Source organism: Galeopterus variegatus, unplaced genomic scaffold, assembly GCF_000696425.1.
Source record: "Galeopterus variegatus unplaced genomic scaffold, G_variegatus-3.0.2 Scaffold1451, whole genome shotgun sequence".
Taxonomy (NCBI): Eukaryota; Metazoa; Chordata; class Mammalia; order Dermoptera; family Cynocephalidae; genus Galeopterus; species Galeopterus variegatus.
Window position 1 is genome coordinate 155,756 of NW_007727562.1, and position 23,397 is coordinate 179,152.

General features: G+C 39.8%; 1 protein-coding gene across 1 annotated transcript in view; it reads right to left on the reverse strand.

The window, feature by feature from the left end:
* The window catches only part of NPM2 (nucleophosmin/nucleoplasmin 2), a 23,410-nt gene extending 4,190 nt beyond the window's left edge, over positions 1-19,220 (reverse strand). The window contains exons 1-4 of the mRNA XM_008577111.1: positions 19,135-19,220; positions 18,596-18,669; positions 18,329-18,414; positions 18,075-18,200 (exon numbers count right to left, since the gene is read on the reverse strand). Coding sequence (XP_008575333.1) covers positions 18,075-18,200; positions 18,329-18,414; positions 18,596-18,653 — 270 coding nt within the window. The 5' untranslated portion in view covers positions 18,654-18,669; positions 19,135-19,220. The remainder of the gene's footprint in view (positions 1-18,074; positions 18,201-18,328; positions 18,415-18,595; positions 18,670-19,134) is intronic.
* Positions 19,221-23,397: the final 4,177 nt, after the last annotated feature.

Below are 23,397 nucleotides of genomic sequence, written 5' to 3' on the forward strand. Positions count from 1 at the left end.
GAGCATGGTGCAGACCACACCATGCCGAGGGTTGCGATCCCCTTACTGGTCAAAAAAAAAAAGAAAAAAAGAAGAGACACCAGAGAGCTCTGTCTCCCCCTCCCCTCCCTATGTGAGAAGGGGGCTGTCTGCAAGCCAGGGAGAGAGCCCTCACCTGAACCCAACCGTGCTGGCACCCTGATCTCAGACTTCCAGCCTCCAGAACTGTGAGAAAATAAATGTCTATTGTTTAAACCCAGTCTGTTGTATTTGTTATAGCAGCCTGAGCTGACTGAGATGCTGATCAGACAAGAAAAGCAGGTGCAAAGTTGTACGTACAGCACTACTTCTGCCTTATGAGTTAGGTATGCATATACATATGAACAAAGGTTAAAAATATATTATAGCACTAACCATAATTGTCAGTGTAGTAGGTATTATGGTTTTTATACTTTTTCAAACTTTCCAAATTTTCTAGAACAATGACAGTAGCTTATGTCTTGAGTTTCTACCATATGCCAGGCACCATGCTAAGCGTTTTACCTACTTTATCTCATTTAAGTCCTCATGAGAAGCCCATGACAGAAGTACTGTTACTTTGCAGAGGAGACCCCTGAGGCTTAGAGAGATTAACTTAAAGTTTCTGGTTCACACAGGAAGGTTGATAAGCAAAAATGGAAACGCTGCAGCCATCAACACCGAGAAACGCTGGATAAAATGTGATTTGATGTTTTTTTATTGCATGGCTGAACAGTAAGATGGAAAGAAGAGTCCTGTGCATCAGAAATGAAGAAGATTATGTGCAAGAGCTGATGTTGCAGCAACTGAAGGGAAAATGGGCCTGAGAACAGCCAGGGCTCTGGGTCTTGATACTCATCCACGGACAAGAGACAGGCCTGGGCTCAAAAGAGGAAGAGGGCCGCTAGGATCCTCAAAGGCTCCCTGCTTAGTAAAAGGCCCAGGGTGAGTATTGAGGATTAGGAACTAAATAACTCAAACCCACCAACAGAAACACCCTAGCCACTTTAAAGGAAGATAACAAAGGGACATGAGTGGGAATAAAAGAAGTCTCTTGTGAGAACCTAAAAAACTATGGCTGATAGCTGCACCTCTCACTCACATGCGTCTGAATGTACTTGCAGGTACTATCAAGCAAGAAATCTGTATAAAATCCCAGGCTTGTGATATTTCTAAAGCAAATGGGAGAAGCAGACACAAAACTACTCTTTTGAACAACTCCCCAAATTGAGGCCACGCAGAATTCAGGAAAACACAAAAACACACTAAAAACCTGAAGATGAGCTCATCATATAAAATTACAAAGCACAGGAGAAGCCATCCTATTAGAGTCAGCAGAAAGAGACAAAATGACTGCAGACGAACACAGCCAGGAATTTGAGAGAATAACAATAAAATAAAACTATGAAATAAGTTGGATTAAAACCAAATACATGTAAAAGTTGGAATTGGAACCATAAGAACAAGACATTATGAAAAATAAGAGGAACCACATGCAGCTTTGTAGACATGAAAAACAGCACTGAAATAAGTGGAACAAATGCTTAAAAAGCAAAATAAAACAGTGGAAGCAAGAATTAGATAGGACAGTGCTGTGATGAAATTACCCAGCACAAGGTGCACAGTGAGAGATTTTAAATATATGAAAGAGAGGCTGGTCAGTTAGCTCAGTTGTTCAGAGCACAGCCTCGTAACACCAAGGTCAAGGGTTTGGATCCCTGCACTGGCCAGCTGTCAAAAAAAAAAAAAGAGGCTAATATGAGGAGGATAGAATGAGAACTTCTAACATGCAGATAATCAGAGTGAGGGACCAAAGAGAATGCAAGAAGAGACAATACTCAAAGTGAAAACTGCTAAGAGTTTTCCAGAAATGATCGAAGACAGATCCTCATATCCAGGAAACCTAAGTCCCAAACATACAAATGAAAATACATTGAATATACTTGACATAGTGTGGTGAGATTGTAGATAACAAAAACAAAGATTTTCTTAATAAAGCAGACAGGAAAGAGATTTCCAAAAAAAGGGACAATAATCAGACTGAGGATTTCAACAGCAACATCAGAAATAATGGAACGACATCTTCAAAGTTTTGAGGGAAACTCTCTACCTAGAGTTATATACATAGACAAACTATCATGAAGGAAATAGGACTAAATAGGGACATTTCCAGGCAAAACCTGAGTAATTTTACTGTTCCCAAGGCTACTAAAGTATGTTTCGAAAAGATGACAGTTAAATCCAGAAGGAAGCAGGTGCAGTGGCGAGCAAACCAACTGGTAAACAAAGAAAACCTGAGCTAAAACACTGGATAATGGCACATAAGTTAAGAAGAGGATTGACTGATTTATTTATTTCGGTGGCTGGAGTTCTGGGGAACCGAACCTGTGACCTAAGGCTGCACTCTAACCAACGTAACCAGAATCATGTTGAAGGGATATCTGAACTCCCATTTTATTGCAGTTCTATTTACAATAGCCAAGAGTTGGAACCAACCTAAATGTCTATCAATGGACGGCTGGATAAGGGAAAAGTGGTGTATATTTATACAACAGAATACTACTCAGCCATAAAAAAGAATGAAATTCTGCCATTCACAGCAACATGGATGAATTTAGAGAAAATTATGTTAAGTGAAATAAGCCAGGCACAGAAAGAAAAATACTGCATGTTCTCACTCATAAGTGGGAGCTGGGGAAGAAAAGGAAAAAAATAAAAAAAGGAAGAAAGATATAGTCACAATAATTCCTTGAATATTCAAAAGGAGAGAAAAGAACCAAGGCCACCAGAGGTGAGAAAGGTGGGGGGATGAGGGGAGGTAAGGAGAAATTGGTAAAGAGCCACAAAAAATGTTTATATTGTGCAGTGATTAACCTCCCCCAAACTCCCCCCCCCCCCGCCAAAAAACCTTTCCAACACCTCAAAACAAAACAAAAACAAGTTAAGAAGAGGATACTTAAGAAAAGTTCCCTGGATTGTTGGGGGGGGGGAAATAAAACATTAATTTTAGACTTTGAGTCAAGCATGATTATTACATTAAGGATAACCAACATAAGTTAAAATGAGATTCTATAGCTTTAAAACCACTAGAAGAGAAAAGGGGAAAAATTTTAATCACTTTAATAAAATACAGAAAAAGGAAAAAAATAAAGCAAGGAAAGTAGATGCACAAAGTACATGTCACAAATAAATCCATATATCAGCAAATATATCAGCAATCACAATATAAACAGACTATACCAGCCAGATAGATCAAAACAAAATCTAGCTTACAAGATACATACCTAAAATATAAGGACATAGAAATGTTGAAAGGAGGGCCAGCCTGTGGCTCAGTTGGGAGAGTGTGGCCAAGTTAAGGGTTAAGACCCCCTTACCGGTCACGTTTAAAAAAAAAAATGTTGAAAGTAAACAGATGGAGACATATGCCCGATATGGCAGAGGCTTCCAGCTGTGTATCCAACATCCATTCTTCCTTCCTTCCATAACAGCAGCACCTTGATACTATTCAAATGTTATACCCGGCCAAAGACTATATTCCCCAGTTTCCTTTGCAGTTAGCTGTGACCATGTTACTAACTTCTGGACCAATGAGTTGTAAGCAGAATTTGGTGGGTGGTACTTGTGCAAGAACCCCTTAAAAGGTGGACAGAGAACTACGAAAAGGCTCTTTACATCCTCATAAATGCAAAAAAGTACGGGCCAGAGCTACAATAGCTTTTCTGGACCGTGAGATGATCTGGAAGACGGAAGTTCTGCACTAAGGACAGTATAAGAAAGGTAAGAGGAGACTTGGTCGTCGGTGACCATGGATTCACCCCAGCAGCCCTGGACTGTCCATTTCTGGACTTCTGTGCAAGACTGAAATAAATTTCTAATTTGTTTAAGCCTCTGTGGTTGGGTCTCTGTTACTGTAGCCACACATAATAAAATAAAAATGAAGCTAGTTGTATTTGTTAGCATTAGGTTTGGTGACAAGTGACAGAAACTCAAAATAAGTGGCTTACACAAGACAGAAGTTTACGTGTTTCTCAAATAAACTAAGTCTAGATATGAGGAGTCCTGTGGATATACTGCCTCTCAATCCCCAGGGATCCAAGCTCTTCTTACTTTCCTGTTGTTCACCCTCTTCAGTAGATGGCTTCCAGTAAAAAGGAGGAAGGGCCAAAAATGGTCACATGACCTCTAAGGATTCTTTGCAGATGTTGTAGATTCCACTTCTGTTTATATTCCATTGGCCAGAACTTCATGGCCATGTCCAGTTGAGAGTGCTATTCACAGTAGCCTTATAGCCCGCTAAAAGTCATGAATTCCATTACTAAAAGATACAGGAATAATGGATACTGAGGGACAACTGGGAAATAGATTAACATCAGGTGGGTTTTAATTGGTTTGTGCTACTGCAACAAAATACCTTAGACTGGGTAATTTGTGAAGAACAGACATTTAGTTCTCACAGTTCTGGAGACCAGGAAGTCTGAGGTCAAGGTGCTGGCATATGGTGAGGGCCCTCTTGCTGTGTCCTCACATCACAGAAGGGCAAGAGAGCAAGCGATCCCAAAGCTACACAAAGCCTCTTTTGTAAGGGCCTTAATCTCATTAACAAGGAAGAAGCCCTCATGGCCTAATCAATCCCTCTTAAGATCCCACCTCTAAGTACTATCACATTGGCAATGTGAATTCAAATCATAGCAAGGGGAAATAGGCTTTAATTCAACAAACATTTTAGGGATGAAGAAGATCACTACACAACGATTAAAAAACAGCTTACTAGGGAGATAACAATTCTATAAGTTGTATGCACTAACACTACCACCTAAACATATGTAAAACTTATAGCTGCAGTAATCGAAACAGTATGGTATTGGTGGATGGACAGACATATAGATCAATGGGACAGAATAGAAGATCCAGAAACAGACCCACGCAAATATGTCAACTGAGTTTTGACAAAGGTGCAAAGTCAATTCAAAGGAGGAAAGACAGCCTTTTCAATGAATGGTGCTGGAGCAGTTGGGAATCCACAGGCAAAGAAATAAACCTCACAACCTATAAAAAAACTTAAATCAAAATGTTTTCCTGTGGTGATGACCTCCCACAAGAATAGGCCTCTTGCAAAGATCTCTTCCATCCCTCTCCAGAACAGGAAGAGATGACACACAAGAAGGGCCTGTTACAGAGCCCCAATTCCTAGTTCATGGATGCAAAATGCCCAGGAAGCCCTAAAATCACCCCGGCCATTAGCTTTGATGTTGGCTGCTCCTCTGTCTCTGCCAGCCTATTGGAGGAAGAGCAAGGCTTACAGACGGATGTCCCTTCAGGAAGCAGCACTAAAAGCACCCCAAATCAAGAAGTGTTAGAAACCATCCCAATAAACACATTTGGATACAAAAAAAATTTAACACAAAATAGATGGCTGATTTAAATGTGAAACGTAAAACCATTAGACTTTTGGACACACACACAAAGAAAATCTTCAGAATCTAGAGGTAGGCAAAGAGTTCTTACACTTGACACCAAAAGTCATAAAGGGAAAAACTGATAAAATGGATGTTGTAAGAATTAAAAACTTCTGTAAAAGCTCATGTGGAGAGGATGAAAAGACAAACTACAGACAGGGGAGAAAATATTTGCAAACCATCTTTCTGACAAAGGAGTAGTGTCTAGAATATAGAAAGACCACTCAAAACTCAACAGTAACAAAACAATCCAATTAGAAAATGGGCAACAGACATGAGCAGATATTTTACTGAAGAGGACATACAGATGTCAAATAAGTACATGAAAAGATGTTCAATGCCATCAGCCATTAGGGAAATGTAAATTAATAACAATGCAAAATCACTACACACATATCAGAATGGCTAAAATAAATAGTGACAACATGAAGTGTTGACAAGGATGCAGAGAACCTGGATCACTCATGCATTGCTGGTGGAAATGTAAAACGGTACAGCACTTTAGAAAATAGTTTTGCAGCTTCTTAAAAAACTAAACATGCAACTACCATATGACCCAGTGATTGCACCCCTGGGCATTTATCCTAGAAAAATGAAAATTTATGCTCACACAAAAACCTTTACACAAATGTTCATAGGAGCTCATATTCTTAATAGCCCCAAACTGGAATCAGCCCAGATGTCCTTCAACAGATGAATGGTTAACTTGTGGTACATCTATAACATGGAATACTACTCAGCAATGAAAAGGGTGCACACAACTGGGATAAATCTCCAAGGAATTATGCTGAGTGAAAAAGGCCAGTTCCCCAAAGGTCTCATATTGTATGATTCTATCCATAGAACATTTTTGAAAGGACAAAATTTTAGAAATGGAAGACAGAGTGGTTGTTCCAGGGATAGGGAGTTGGGGAGGGAGCTGGAGGAAGGTAGATGTGTTTATAAAAGGACAATCCAAGGGATCTCTGTGGTATTGGAACTGTTCAGCAGATTGACTACGGTGGTGGATGCATAAACTTAGGTGACAAAGTTGTATAAAACTTAACACACACACACACACACACACACACACACACACACAAACACACTACAAGGATAACTGGGGAAATCTGAATAAGGTCCCTGGATTATATCAATGTTAATATCCTTGTTGTGATATTATTACATCATTTGCAAAATGTTACCACCAGGGGAAACTGGGAAAAACACACAGGGATATCTCTGTAGATTCACATAAAATTGTAAGAAATAATACATTTAAAAAATTTTCTATAAAAAACATATAAAGCAAACAAAATTATGGGAAGAATCCACTGAAAATCCACAGTCATAATAGGAAACCTTCATACACATTTTTGATAATTGATAGATCAACAAAATATATATGTTTGAAAACAGTAAGCTTGATTTAACGGACACACGTAGAAACCTATAATACTACCATGTACTAGTCTATAAATTAAGTCTCAAATACCAAAGAATTGATATATTTGGACCACATTTTCTGTTGCAATTACATCAAGAGAAAGAGTGATAATTCAGTCCACTCATATCTTTTGGAATTAAAAAAAATTCTAAGTAACTCATAAAGAAATCATAATGGAAATTAGAAAATATTTAGAATGAAATAAAGTGAAGACACCACAAAACACAAACTGAGGGATGTAGCTGAAAATATCCTTAGAGGGAAATTTACAACACTCAAAATAAGTAAATAAAATGTATTTGGAAAAAATGAGATAGAATGTGAATGGGCTAAATATCTAATCCAAGAAGAAAAAGGAACAAAACAGCAGAAAATATCAGATAAACAGAAAAATTAATAAGATAGAAAATATCAATGATACTGAAATCACCAATTTTTTGAAAAGGAAAAAAAAAAAAAAAAAGAATGATATCCAGTGATGCAAGTGAAGGGGAAAAAAAAGGAAAGATAAACATTACTGGGAATACAAAAAGGGAGACGTAATAGATATAGTTGTGATTAAAAAAAATATCAGAAAATGGCATGAAAAATATCCATAAAATACAAATGATCAAAACTGACTCAGGAAAAAAAAAAAAGATCCCCATACTGGCCAGCCACCCCCTCCCTGCCCCTCCCTCACCCCCCCAAAAAGCTAAATCTGACTCAGAAAACATCTGGTTTAGGTCAAGTAAGTAACAGGAACTGAATTTACCTCCTAACCTGAAATAACTATAATAACAGACCTAATATGAAATAATGGCTTTCAAGACACTGGCATCAGTCAGGGAGGAACTGTGATCCCGAGAGATGGGAAACAGATGAGATGAGCCCAGTGACCACCCTGGCTTGCTTCCCAGACAGTTTTCAGGCTGTAGTGCAGGGAGGGGGAACCCAGGCAGAGCCCAGTGTTCATTTCTGACAGAATGAAAGTGAGATGCCAGGGAAGCTAGAGTTCAGAGGGCAGAGTATAGGAGAAAAGAGCTGCAAAGTCAGAACTCTAGAGATCTGCAGAAGGTCTCCCCAGTTAAGTATTCAGTCAAGTAGTGATCAGCACATGGACATGAGCAAACTACCTGAGGCTGGGGAAAGAATTATTCTAAAGGTGCCCAGAGCTCATATGAGGTTAGGAATAGTGCCTGTTTCTAACGGCCACAGTGGAAAATCTCATAATTCATGGAGCATCTGCTGGGAGTAGTAAGAAAGGTTTTGCTACAGTAATGGGGGGAAAATAAACTCTAAACTCAGCTTCAATCCCACCTAACAAAGCTTTAAAACGAGACCCCAAAGCATCACAAGGTATTTAAGGAATTTGACTGCACCCCAGAACAAAATAAGAATATTTACAAAAGTATAAAAATATTCAGCATCCTGCAAAGTAAGTTTCATGGCTAGCAACCAATATAAAAATTTCCAGACATACAATGAAAGAAGATACAAACCATAATGAAGAGAAAAAAATTTCAATTAGAACTGTCACAGAAATGACACAGATGACAGAACTGATAGACAAGAACATTTAAAACAATGATTATGACTGTAGTCCATATGTTCAAGAAACTGGAAGACTGAAAATGTTAGAAACACGGAAGACAAGACTAAAATCAAATTTCTAGAGATGAATACTATAGTATCTAAGATGAAAATACACTGATGAGATTAATAGCAACTTGGATACTGCAGGACAAAAACATAACGCCATTGCAGATATAGCAATAAATACTATCAAAACACAGAGAGAAAAATATTTTCAGAGAATGAACAGAACATCAGAAAATTGTGGGACAACTTTAAGTAGCTAAGCATATGTGTAATTAGACTCCCTGATGGAGATGAGAGAGAAGTGGAAACAAAAACATATTTGAGGAAATAATGGCTTAAAAATTACAAATTTGATAAAAGCTATAAACCCATAGATCCAAGAAGCTCCAGGAACCCTAAGGCATATTATAATCAAACTGCTGAAAACCAAGACAAGGAGAAAAATCTTAAAAGCAGCCAGAGGAAAAAAAGATTTCACTTGCAGAGGAGTGTGAGTAGATTTCTCTAAACAATACAAACTAAAAGACAATGGAACAACATTTTTCAAAAGAGTCTGTCTTCAAAAAAATATTATATCACTTTCTTATGATCTATATACTTGATGTAAGTATTGAAAGGAAAACAATTTAACCTAGAATTCTTTACCTCGTGAAAATATCTCTCAAAACTGAAGTAAAATAAGGACTTTCTAGACACACAAAAGCTGAAAGAATTCATTACAAGCAGACCTGAATTACAAGAAATGTCTAAGTCAGGGAGCAGGCCAGTTAGTTCATTGGTATAGCGTGGTGCCACCAACACTGAGGGCAAGGGTTTAGATCCTTGCACTGGCCAGCTGCCCCCACCCCCCGTGAAAATGTCTTAGTCCTTCAAGCAGAAGGAAAATAATAAATGGAAACATGAATCTATACGAAGAATGAAGAGTACCAGAAATGGTAAACGTGTGGGTAGATATAAAAAAAGGTTTTATTCTAATTTTTAATCTCTTTAAAATAGAGTTTTTAAAGCAAAAACATCGATGTAGTACGAGATTTATAGCATACATAGAAGTAAATGTTATCACAACAACAGCACATAGAGGTACGGAGTATCTTTTCCTGGATATGTATAAGGGAGGGGTTCCTTGCCAGAACTGAACTTCTCAGATAAAAAGTTGGCAAGGGAGAGAAACTTGATTTTACTAAAATCACAGTTTAATATTACCGCCTAGCCACAGATTGAGCGGAAGCTATTTTGATTGTGAAGTGAGGGTCCCCATTTAGCCTGCCATCTACCACAGCACTCTCTCAAATTTAATGCTTGTTAATTGTGTGTCTTCGCTAGCCCTTTTCTGGGGCTGAAATAGATTTGAATTCTTGGTCAGCACCCCCAGCATCTCCTTGGGCTGGTGTGGGCCAGTAAATAGTTACCTGAAGTGTTTATATATCATGGTCAAAAATTCAGTGAAATTTGTACATTTTCGGTAACATTGGCATACACAATGCCCCTGCGGTTCCTCTTCTGTTTGGTAGTTTGTGACTCTAAAATTCTCATTGTTATGTGTGTTAATTTATGAAAATAATTTTTTGAAAACCTTTAAAACCCGCACACACACAAAAAAAAAGACCCACAATAGCACAAGTGATGGGAAATGGGAGATGGAATTAATCTGTAGTAAGATTCTTGTATCATACGGTATATTATCTTTGAAGAGAGACTGTTGTAAGTTAAAGATGCATATTGTGAACCCTAGAGCAACCACTAAAAAACTAACAAAAAGATGAGGTATACAGCTAAGAAGCCATTGAAGGAGATCAAAATTTAATCTTAAAAACGATTTAGTTAATCCAAAAGAAGGCCAGAAGAGGAAAAAAGGAAAATAGATGGGGCAAACAAATAGTAACATGATAGATTTAAACCTAACCATGTTGATGACATTAAGTTTAATGGTCTAAATATCCAATTAAAAGGCAGAGATTATCAGAATGGAAAAAAAAGGTAAGCCTCGATTATAAGCTCAATTCTAGAGAAACCCACTTTATATATAAAGATACATCAGTTGGATAGAGCGCAGCTTTAAAACAACAAGGTCATAGGTTCAGATCCCTATACTAGCCAGCCGGGGGGGGGGGGGGGGGAAAGATACAAAGGAAAAATTAAAATGGTAAAACAAAATAGGAAAATTATACCATGCAAACACTAATCACAAGAGCTACACTGACTATATTAATCAGACTAAGTAGACTTCAGAATATTTACCAGGGATAAAGAGGTTCACTTTATGATAAAGGGATTAATCAAGAGAATATAACAATCGTAGAGGTGTATGCACCTAATAAAAGAGCTTCAAAATATATAAAGCAAAAACTGATAATTAGAAGGAGAAATAGACAAAGTCACAATTATTGTTGTAGACTAACTTCTCTCTCAGTAACTAATAAATCAAGCAGACAGAATATGTAGGGATATAGAAGACTCAAACAAAACTATTAGCCCACCTGACGTAACTGACATTTATAGAGCAATACACCCAACAACAGAACACACATTCTTTAAGTGTAAATAAGATAATCATCAAGATAGAGCATATCTGGGCCATAAAACAGATCACAACATATTTAGACTGAAATCATTGATTAAGTTCTCAGATCACAATGGAATTAAACTAGAAATCAAAGAAAGAATCAGAAAATTCCTTATTATTTGGAAATTTAAAAAACCCAAATATACATACATACTTACAAATACTCCAGAGGCTGAAGAAGACGACTAGAAAATAATAGGAACTGATTGAAAATGAAACAGTACTTATCAAAATTTGAGTTGAAGCTAGAAAGGTGCTTAGAGGAAATCATAGCATAAAATGCTTGTAGCCAAAAAAGATTTTAAAAATGATGTAAGCTGCCTTAAAAAACTAGAAAAAGAGCAAGTTCAAACCAAAATAAGAAGGAAATAAAGAAAAAAGTAGATAGACAATAGAGAAAAATTGATGAGAACAAAAGCTAATTCTTGAAAAAGATTGATAAAACTATTAAACCCCTACTTAAACAAAGACAAGCTTTATAGAGGAAAAGAGGGAGAGAGCGGTGAGATGCAAAGTACCAATACCAGGAACAAAACCGCAGGCTTCACTATAGATAATATAGAAAAAGAATGAGGGAATATCATGAACACCTATATGCCAATAAATTTGAAAACTCTGATGAAAAGGAAAACTTCCTTGAAAGATACAAACAAAGCTCTCTCAAGAAAAACCAGATAGCCCCAATAGTCCTGTGCCTGTAAAAGACACTTGACATGTTAAATGTTAACCAGATGGCTCCACTGGTGAATTCTACAAAAATGTTTAAGAAATAAATAAGCAAATTTACACGAACTCTTCCAGAAAATAGAAAAGGAAAGAACACCTTCCTTTTCACTTTATGAGGCCAGCATTATCCTAATAAAACCAGACAAAAACATACGAAAACTACAGACCAATGTTGCTCATAAACGGACACAAATATCCTTAATAAAATATTAGCAAATTGAATCCAGCAATATACAAAAAGGTAACACATCATGATGAAATGGGGCTTACTCCAAGAATGCACAATAATCAATAAATGTAATTTACTGAAAAATCAATAAATGTAATTTGCCATATAACAGAATGAAATAGAAAAAAAAAAAAATCACCTCAAGAGATGCAGAAAAGAATTGACAAAATCCAACATCTAGTCTTGATAAAATATCTCAGAAAACTGGGAATAGAAAGAAACATCCTCAACCTGAATAGGACATCTACAAAATTCCTTCATCTTGCTTAATGGTGAAAGACTGAATGCTTTCCCCTTAAGATCTGGAACAAGGCAAGGATGGTCCTACTCTTACTACTTTTATTCAGCATTGTACTTAAGGTCTTAGTCAGTGACGTAAGACAAGAAATGTGAGGCATATAGATAAAAATTGAAGTTAAACTGTCTTGATTTACAGATGATGTAAATATATACATAACAAATTCTAAGGAATCAACAAAAAAGTGCTAGGACTAATATGCAAATTTTTTTTTTTTCCTTTTTGTCTTTTTTCGTGTCCGGCAACGGATTGCAACCCTCAGTGTTGCGCCCGGACCGGACCGGGACCGGCAATGGGATCGCAACCCTCCGTGTCGCACCCGCACCTCGCTCAGCCAGTGAGCGGGAACCGGTCTGTATGTGGGATCCGAACCCTCGGCGGGAGCGCCACTGTGCTCCCAAGCGGTGCACTGTAGCAGTGCGCCACCAGACCGGCCCCCTAATATGCAAAGTTAGCAAGGTCATGATACAAAAAACAATTGTATAGCTATGAACAATTTTAAAGTGAAATCAAAATACCATCTGTGTACCTCACATCATATTCAAAAGTTAACTCAAGATGGTCCATAGACTTAAATATAAGAACTCGAACTATAAAACTTCTAGAAGGCAACGTAAGAGTAAATCTTTGTGACCTTGGGTTAGGCAATAGTTTCTTAGATTCAACATTAAAAGCACAAGCTACAACAACAAAAAGATACAAATTCAACTACATGAAAATTAAAAACTTTTGTGCTGCAAATGATATCATCAGGAAAGTAAAAAGAACATACAAAACGGGAAAAAATATTGCAAATTATCTGAAAATATACAGAATATATAAAGAATTCATACAACTCAATAGTAGAAAGATAAATATTAAATTTGGAAGATAATAAGTTGGAAGACACTAATTTCAGACTTACTATAAAACTACAATAATCAAGTTGATGTGTTATTGGCATAAGGGTAACATAAAACAAAATGGAACAGAGTGTAGAAATATATATATACATATATGGTCAATTGATTTTTGCCAAAAATGCCAAAGTAATCATACAGCAAAAAGATAACTTTTTTCGGGCCAGCCCAGTGGCGCACTCAGTAGAGTGCGGTGCTTGGGAGTGCGGTGGCGCTCCCGCCGAGGGTTTGGATCCCATATAGAGACCGGTCCGCTCACTGGTTGACAATGGAGCGGGCGCGACACTGAGGGTTGCGATCCCGTTACTGGTCACGAAAAAAGACTGCGGGCGCGACACTGAGGGTTGCGATCCCGTTACTGGTCACGAAAAAAGACAAAAAAAAAAAGGAAAAAAAAAAAAAAAAAAGAAGATAACTTTTTCAAAAAAAAAAGCCAGAGCACTGAATATCAATGAGGTAAAAAAAATGTACCTCTACCCTTACCTCATACCATACGAAAATATTACTTTTAAATGGGCCACAGACTTAAAGAGCAAAAGCAGTAACACTTGTAGAAGATGACTTAGAAAAAAATAACCGGGACCTTAGTTCAGGCAACAATTCGTTAGGCCACCAAAAGAATGAGCCATAAGAGAAAACAATGTTAAGTCGAACACTACCAAAATTAAAAACTTATGCTGTTAAAAAAAAAACTATTACAGAAATGAAAAGGGAAGCTACACATGTGGAGAAAATATTTGAAATCCATACTTTCGATAAAGGACTTGTATCCAAAATACATAAAGAACTCCTACAACTCAGTAAGAATAACCACCCAATTTAAAAATGGGCAAAACATCTATTCCAGCTTTTTGCAAAAGAAGATATACAAATGGCCAATAAACAGATAAGGTGGTCATCACCAGTCATCAAGGAAATATAAACTACAATAATATACCACTTTATATCTACTAAAATGGCTAAAATTGAGAAGACTGACAGTACCAAGTGTTGGTGAGGATGTGAAACAACTGGAATTCTCAAACATTGATGTTAGGAATGCAAAATGGTACAGAAATTTAGAAAACAGTTTAGCAGTTTTGTATAAACTTTAATGTATGCTTACCATATGATCCAGCAATTCTGCTCCTAGATATTTACCCAAGAGAAATGAAGACGTATTCACACAAAGACTTACACTCAAATGTTCATAGCAGCTTTATTACAGTAGTCTAAAACTGGGAACTACCTAAATGTCCTGTAATAGGCGATGGAATCAACAAATCATGATATATACACAGAATAGAATATTACTCAGACATAAAGAGAACACTTTTGTTTTACCAACAACGTGGAAAAATATCAAAAGCATTTTGCTAAGTGACAAAACCTGTCATAAGAGACTACATACTGTGTGAATCCATTAAATGAAATTCTAGGCAAAACTACGATGGTAAAAAGTAGATCAATGGTTGCCAGAAACAGGGGTAGGTGGAAGGGACTGACTGCAAAGAGGCATGAAGAAATCTTGGGGGGTGATGGAAATTCATTGTGGTTGTGGTCACATAATTATATACATTTCTCAAACACATCAAGTTGTATACTTAACACTGGTGAACTTTATTGTATATAAGTTATACCTCAATAAAACTGATGAAAATGGACTTAAAGAGAAACATCTGAGTAGACCTAAGTCCCTGCTCGCTCGGAACTTATGTTCTGGGTGGGGAGAAAGACAATGCACAAATCACAACCATGGTGCCAGTGATGGGTGCTATGGGGAAAGAGTGGTTATGGGTGGGGTAGGAAGAGGGGAGGCTGCTTGTGGTCAGGGAAACCTCTTTGAGATGGCATTTGAGAGAGTGGACTGCAGTGGAGGGTGAGCCATGGATAGACACAGGGGTACGGGGAACGGTAAATGCAAAGACCCCAAGGAAAGGGTGTGTTTGGAGCTTAGGTTACAGTCAAGAAAGCCAGTATGGTTGGATTAGGGTTAGGGAGGGGAGAGCAGCAAATGTTGAGGTGAGAAAGGTTGCTGAGGGCCAGCACATTATGGGCTCTGAGGTCAGCTATGGTAAGGCTCTTGGATTTTTCTTCTGGGCAGCTGGTCGATGAGGAGATCTGAACCTGTGACCCTGTTGTTATAAGGCTGTGCTAAGGCCCTAGGATCTTATTCTAAGTGAAATGGAAAGCCACTGACCTAAGATTTCTAGCAGAAAAGCAACATGATCTGGCTTGGGTTTAAAAGAACCTTTCTGGGGAAACCTCTTACACTGTTGGTGGGACTGTAAATTAGTGCAGCTATTATTGAAAACAGTATGAAGGTTCCTTAGACAACTACAGATAGATGCACCATATGATCCAACAATGCCACTGCTGGGTGTGTATCCAAAGGAATGGAAATCATGTCAAAGGGACACCTAAACTCCTACGTTCATTGCAGTTCTGTTCACAATAGCCAAGAGTTGGAACCAACCTAAATGTATGTTAATGGATGAGTGGATAAGGAAAATATGGTATATATACACAATGGAATACTACTCTGCATAAAAAAGAATGAAATTCTGCCATTCACAGCAACACAGATGAACTCAGAGAAAATTATGTTAAGTGAAACAAGCTGGGCACAGAAAGAGAAATACTGCATGTCCTCATGCATAAGTGGGAGCTGAAAAATAAAAACACAATCACAATAACTCATTGAACTTTCCAAAGGAGAGAACAGAACCAAGGCCACCAGAGATGGGGGATGAGGAGGGGTGTTAGTGAGAAATTGGTAAAGGGCCACAAAAAATGACTACATTGTGTAATGTTGAATATATTAACCATCCTGATTTCAGCATATATTGTACACAGGTATTGATATTCAACGCTGTACCCCACAGTATGTACAATCAATTATGTTTTGATAAAAAATAAAATAAAACAAGGATCTTTGTGGGGCTGGCTGGTTGGCTCAGTTTGTTAGAGCACAGTGTTATAACACCAAGGTTAAGGGTTTGTATCCCCATACCAGCCAGCCACCAATAAAAATAGAAGGATCTTTCTGTAATTAACATTAATTTACTGCCTCTTATCAAATGGCTAGAAGATTGAATGTTCTCATCACAAAGAAATGATTAGTTTTGTAATGATGAATCAGCTAATTATCCTGATTTTATCACGCATTGTATACATGTATTAATGTTCAACACTGTACCCCACAAATATATATAATCAATGTTTCAATTAAAAATAGAAAAACAGGTTAGATTGAAAAATAAATGTATCTTTCTGGCAGCTATGTATAGAATAGAGCAGAGATGAGGAAATTTTCTGTAAAGGGCCAGATGATAGTAATTTTAGGCTTGCAAACCATATGATCTCTATCCAGACTACTCAACTTTGCTGTTACTGAGGGAAAGCTGCCATAGAGGATATATAAATGAATAAGTGTGGCTGTGTTCCAATAAAACTTTACTTATAAAAGCAGGCAGTGGGCCAGATTTAGCTCTGTAGTTTGTCTACCCCTGGAATAGACTATAAGCGGACCAGAGGTGAAGGTAGGTAAACTAGTCGGGAGCCCTACAATAGAACTGAGCAAGAGGTGATGGTTACCTGGACCAGGGTGTAGCAGGGGATATGGCGAGACGTGGCTGGATTTGGGTATATTGCAAAGGTTGAGCCAACAGGATTAGCTGGTGGATCAGATGTCGGGTTTGGAGAAAGGTTTTTGTCCTGAGTAGTTGGAAGAACAACTATTTACTGGGAAAAATTCAGGTTGGAGGGGGAAGATTATATGCTTAAAAAATCGCAGGAATTTGGATTTAGACATGTTAAGGTGGGGATATCTATTAAATACATTAAGTTGGATATAAGACCTGGAGCTCAAGAGAGAGACTGGGTTTATAGAAATAAGTATCATAATCTTCATCTGCAGATGGTCTTTAAAACCATGGAAATGGATGAGATCTCCTGGGAGTGTATATACATAGGAAAGAAAAATAGATCTTAGGGCAGTTTTATAGAAGGGTTTCCCAAACCTTCAAGGACAGCTAATCTTACTCCTATATTTTCTGTTCCAGGAAATAGGAGGGAACACTCCATCCTCAGTTTGAGGCTAGTATCCCTTCATACCCAAGTGAGATTATTGGCATGTAAGTTAAAAGAAAAGTCTCAATATATTAGCAAAGCAAATCTAGAATTTATAATTTGATTGAGTACTGTTTATCCCAGGAATGCAAAGCAGTTCAAATATTGTTCTATGACTATAATTTACCACATTAACAGGTTAAAGAAGAACTCAGGATCATAAAAGTAGAAAAGGACTTGATAAAATTTAACCCCCATTCATGATTAAAAATAAAAAAGATTTTAAAGCGAATAAAGTTTTTTTTTTCCCCCCAAACACTTCCTACTTAATGGAGAAACATTAGGATCACTCTTTTAAAAATAATCAGGAAGGAAATAAAGGTGTCAACCATTATCACCTTTATCCAATATCATACTGAAGGTCCTAGCCACTGCAGCAGTGCAGAAGGATGAAAGAAAAAGAAAGAAAGAAAGAAAGAAAGACACAAAAACCGCCATTATTCACAAACAATGATCAGTTGCATAGAAAACCCATGATAAATTGATAGAAACAAGAAAATTTCTGGGTACACAACCAAGATGCAAATCAGCGTTCCTGTCACTAGCAGTGAGTAGCTTAAAAATGTAATTTTTTCGGATCCCCATACCGGCCAGCTGCCATAAAAACCAAAACACAAAAACAAAAAAAGTACTTTTTGAAGAGAAATTGTTCAACTCGCCCCAGGTCTCAGTTCCAGGAGGTGGTGAGCCGGGATGGAAAGCGAACCTTAGTGCTTCTGGAGGTCGGACCTGAGGGTGGGGCTGGAGCAGGCAGTAGTTTCCCCACAGCTTCAGGGAAAAGCTCACCATGGGGAGGACAGAGGCCTGAAGCGAGGCAATGGTCACCGGCTGCGACTTCTTGTCTTCAGGGGTTGCGGGGGGCAGGATCTCCACGCGGTTCATCTCCTCTTTGGCTTTCTCCCCCAAGCAAATCTGAGAGGGGTTGAGAACAGAGACACCGCATCACCCCGAGGGCAGATGGAGGGAAATCTGTTGTCACCTGCAGGGACCAGAGAATCCCACCTGCTCCATCCATCCTCCCTCCTTGGGGGGACACCCACCGTCCTGAGCGACAGCTTACAGTCCTGCTTCCCTTCCACCTGGGGTTTGAAGGTGCAAGTCCGCTTCTCCTGATTTAGCTCACAGCCTGCGGCGGGGAGAGGGGAAGAGTGTGGGGGCTGGGAGGCTCAGGAGAGGCTCTCCATTCTCCGGTGTGGCCCTGACCCCCGGGGGAGGGGCTCATTGGCACCCTCGAGCCGGCCCTTGCTGGCGACAGTGGTGGGGCGTGGCCGGGGCTGCTCTGGGAACGAGCCTGGGTGGTCACTCACCCCAGAGCACGGTCCTCATTGGCTTTTCGTCCGTGCTGCTGCTGCTGCTGCGGTTCATGGCGCTGGCGGAGGCGCTGGGGTAAGAAGGGGCACCTGAGGTGAGGCAGGGGGAGGCCGTGGCCCCTGCTCTTCTGCTCTGAGCTCAGCCCCACTCGGCCTCTGCTGAGCGAGGCTGGGGACCGGCCAGCATCATTAGGCGACGAGGCCTTAGCTCTGGCCCTAGAGCGCCCACCACGGTCAAAGGCTCATTATAAACTCCTGCAGGACAAGTACCAACTGCCTCACCGGTCAGAGCAGCCCAGACCTGCACCTGGACAGGCAAAACAGCCCGACTTATGGAGCAGATGATGATTCCATCAAGCCCACGCTCGAACGCTTGCTGTGAGACCCCTGGCTGCCCACTGGACCCTCCCGCCACCCATGGGGAGAGTGCCAGGGGGTGTGAAACCTCCACGGGGGGGTCGGAGCAAGGGCCCGGTTAGGTCCCAGTTCCACTCATCCCATGGGTCCTGCCCCCTCTCGACCCTCCTCAGCCTTACCGTCCCTAGTCCAAGTGCTGCCAGTCAAGCCATGGGTCTTCCCCAGAGCGCAGCGCAGCTCTCTCGGAGACCCCTCAATCCAGCCTCATGCCAGCTCCACCGCAAGCCAGCTGCCCATGCCAGGCTGTTAAGAAGCCTGGGAAGGGGAAATGGGAAGGGGAGGCGTCCAATCAGCCTTAAAGCAGCAGCCCTCCTCTTCCCATTCCATTCTTCCGTTCTTTCCTCCTCTCTGTGCTTGTGCACGCCATCACCTGGAGGCCTTGTTAAAACAGCAGGGCTGGGCCCCACCTCCACGGTTTCCCCTGCTGAGTAGGTCTGCATGGGGCCGAGCGAATTTGCATTTCTAACAAGTTCCCAGGTGAGGCCGATGATGCGGATCCTGGACCATTCTGTGAGAGCCACTGATATGGCGAATGGGGGTTTACTGAGGCCTACCGCGCTCCCTGGCCAGCCAGGCAGAGAGGGAGCCCCATCGCTGGCTTAGAGATGCCTGCAAGTCGGCAGGCGGCTACTGCATCAAGGGCTCCTTTTTGTGTATTGCCTTTCTTTCTTTCCTCACCCTGTCCCTAAAGTCCTCTACCCTGGGCTGTTGTCTGCAGAGAGGGAGAGCCCTGTTTCCAGAGTGATGAGTTCTCCTGAGGGGGAAGAACTGCAGCTGGGCAGGGGCAGCACAAGGTGGCTGCCAGTGCCAAATGCACTATGGAGCGCAGGAAGTGACTTTCCAAGGGCCAACCACTGAACAAACTGCAGTACTGTGCAAAGCGGTGCACTTTAATGTTTGGGCGGAGGTAGTGAAGAGGAGGGATTTCAGCTGACACACCCCTCTGTCCTGCTCAGGAGACACCTCTGTCTGAGAGTCACAAATAAAGCACTTTATGAAGCATGATTGACATGTAAAAGGCTGTACATATTTAATGTATACATCTTGATAAGTTTGGGGATAAGTATACACCTCCGAAACCATCACCACCATTAAGGCCATAAACATATCCATCACCTCCCAAAGTTTCCTCTTGCCCCTATATTTTAGTTGTTTTTTAACAGTAAGAACACTTTATATAAGATCTATCCTCTTAGCAAATTTTAAGTATGCAATACATTATTGTTTGTTATGGGCACGATGCCAAATAGTAGCTCTCCAGATTTGTCTTGCATAACTGAAACTATGTACCCTTTCACCATTACGCCCCTATCTTCCTCTCCTGCCAGCCCCCGTCAGTCACCATTCTACTCTTTGCTTCTATGAATTTGACTATGTTTGATTCCACATATAAGTGAGATCATGCATATTTGTCCTTGTGTCTGCCTTATTTCATTAAACATAATGCCCTCCAGGTCCATCCACTTTGTTGCAAATGACAGAATTTCCTTTTTTAAGGGTGAATAATATGCATTGCGTGTTTATACACATTTTCTTTATCCAATCAACCATCAATAGATACTTAGGTTGCTTCCATATCTTGGCTATTCTGAGTAATGCTGTAATGAACATGGGAGTACAGATATTTCTTTGAGATTTTGATTTTAACTTCTTTGGATATATGCCCAGAAGTGGGATTACTGTATCATATGTAGTTCTATTTTTATTTTTTTGTGGAACCTCCCTACCATTTTTTTTTTTTTTGTCTTTTTCCATGTCCGGCAACGGATCGCAACCCTCAGTGTCGCCCCCGCACCGGACCGGGACCGGCAACGGGACCGCAACCCTCGGTGTTGCTCCCACGCCTCGCTCAGCCAGTGAGCGGGAACTGGTCTGTATGTGGGATCCGAACCCTCGGGTGGGAGCGCCGCCGCGCTTCCCAAGCCAACCCTCAGTGTCGCCCCCGCACCGGACCGGGACCGGCAACGGGACCGCAACCCTCGGTGTTGCTCCCACGCCTCGCTCAGCCAGTGAGCGGGAACTGGTCTGTATGTGGGATCCGAACCCTCGGGCGGGAGCGCCGCCGCACTTCCCAAGCGGTGCACTATCCAGTGCGCCACCGGGCCGGCCCCTCCATACCATTTTTTGATAGCAGGTGCACCATTTTACATTCCTACCAACATTGTACAAGGGTACACTTTTCTCCACACCCTCAACACTTATCTTGTTTTCTTTCTTTTCTTCTTCTTTTTAAAATAATAGCCATCCTAACAGGTGTAAGATGGTATCTCACTGTGGTTTTTTTTATTTATTTATTTTATTTTTATTTTATTTATTTATTTTTTTGTGACTGGTAAGGGGATCACAACCCTTGGTGTGGTGTCGCCCGCACTGTGCTCAGCCAGTGAGCACACTGGCCATCCTTATATAGGATCCGAACCCGTGGCGGGAGTGCCGCTGCGCTCCCAAGTGCTGCACTCTCCCGAGTGCGCCACAGGGCCGGCCCTCTTTTTATTTTTTAAATTTTTAAATTTTTAAAATTGTTCCTCTATTTTTTAAATTTTAACTTCTCAATATACATTGTAGTTGGTTTTTTTGTCCCTTTATCTGTTCTTCTTTCCCCCCTCCCCTCCTCCCCCAACTACATATCTGTTCACTTGTCTTAACAAGTTCAAGGACTTGTTGTGATTGTTGTATCTTCTTCTCCCCCCTTTATTTGTTTGTATATTTATTTATTTTTAGCTCCTACAAAAGAGTGAGAACATCTGGTATTTCCCTTTCTGTGCATGACTTGTTTCACTTAATATAATTTTCTTTAAGTCCATCCATGTTGTTGCAAACAGTAGTATTTCACTCTTTTTATAGCAGAGTAGTATTCCATTGTGTAGTTATACCACAGTTTCCTTATCCACTCATCTGATGATGGACATTTGGGCTGGTTCCAACTGTTGGCTGTTGTAAATAGTGCTGCAATAAACATGGGAGTACAGGTATCCTTTCAGCATGATGATTTCCATTCATGTGGGTATATTCCCAGCAGTGGGATAGCTGGGTCATATGGTAGATCTATCTGTAATTGTTTGAGGAACCTCCCTACCATTTTCCATAAAGGCTGCACCATTTTGCAGTCCCACCAACAGTGTATGAGGGTTCCTTCTTTTCCGCAACCTCACCAGCATTTATCATTCTCTGTCTTTTGGATGTTATCCATCCTAACTGGAGTGAGACGGTATCTGAAAATGGTTTTGATTTGCATTTCCCTCATGATTAGTGATGTTGAGCACCCTTTTGTATTCCACTCGGCTATTTGTATGTCTTCTTAGAGACATCTCTATTCAGGTCTTTTGCCCATTTTCTAATCAGGTTATTTGGTTTTTTACTATTGATTTGTATGAGTTCCTTGTATATCTTGCATATTAACCCCTTATCAGATATATGTCTTGAAAATATTTTCTCCCATTCTGTGTGTTGCCTTTCACTTTGTTGATGTGTTTCTTTTGCTATGCAGAAGCTTATAGTTCGATGTAATCCCACTTGTTTATTTTTGCTTTTGTTGCCTGTGCTTTTGGGGTCATATCCAAAACATGATTGCCACGATCATTAAGGACCTTTTATCCTATGTTTTTCCTAGAAATTTTATGATTTCAGGTCTTGTGTTTAAGTCTTTAATCCATTTTGAGTTTTTTTGGTATGGTATATGATAAAGGTCCAATTTAAGGTTTATTAATTTTTGACAAAGGTACCAAAATAATTCAATAGGGAAAGGATGATCTTTCCATTTCCAAAAATGGTGCTGGAGGAACTGAATATCTCTCTCTGGTACCCTGACCAGGGCTTCTGCTGTGCAGGAATCAGCTTTTTTCTTTTTTAAAAATCAACTTTATTGAGAAATAATTTATATACAAAAAACTGCACCCATTTTAAGTGTATAGTTTGATGAATTTTGACAAATGTATACACCCATGTAGCATCACCACAGTCAAGATATAATTTTCATCACCCAAACTTCCTTGTTTTCCTTTTCATCAGTCTTCTCCCCTGAATGTCTAATTCACATTAGGCAAATGCTAACCTCCTTTCTGACACTGTATTGCCTGTTCTAGAATTTCATATAAGCAGAATCATACAGGGTCTTTTTGTCTGCTTTCTTTTGCTTGGCAAAATGTGTTTGAAACTTATTTATCCATATTGGTAATTGTATCAATCACTTGTTTGTTTATTGTTGAGCAGTTTCCCCAATTTGTTTGTCCAGGCACATGCTGGTCAGTTTTATGTCAACCCGACTAGGCTATTGTACCCAGTTATTCAAATTCTGATCTAGGTATTGCTGTCAAGGTAGTTTGCTGATGTGATTAACATCTACAACCTGTTGACTTTATCGAGGGAATAAATCACTCCATAAT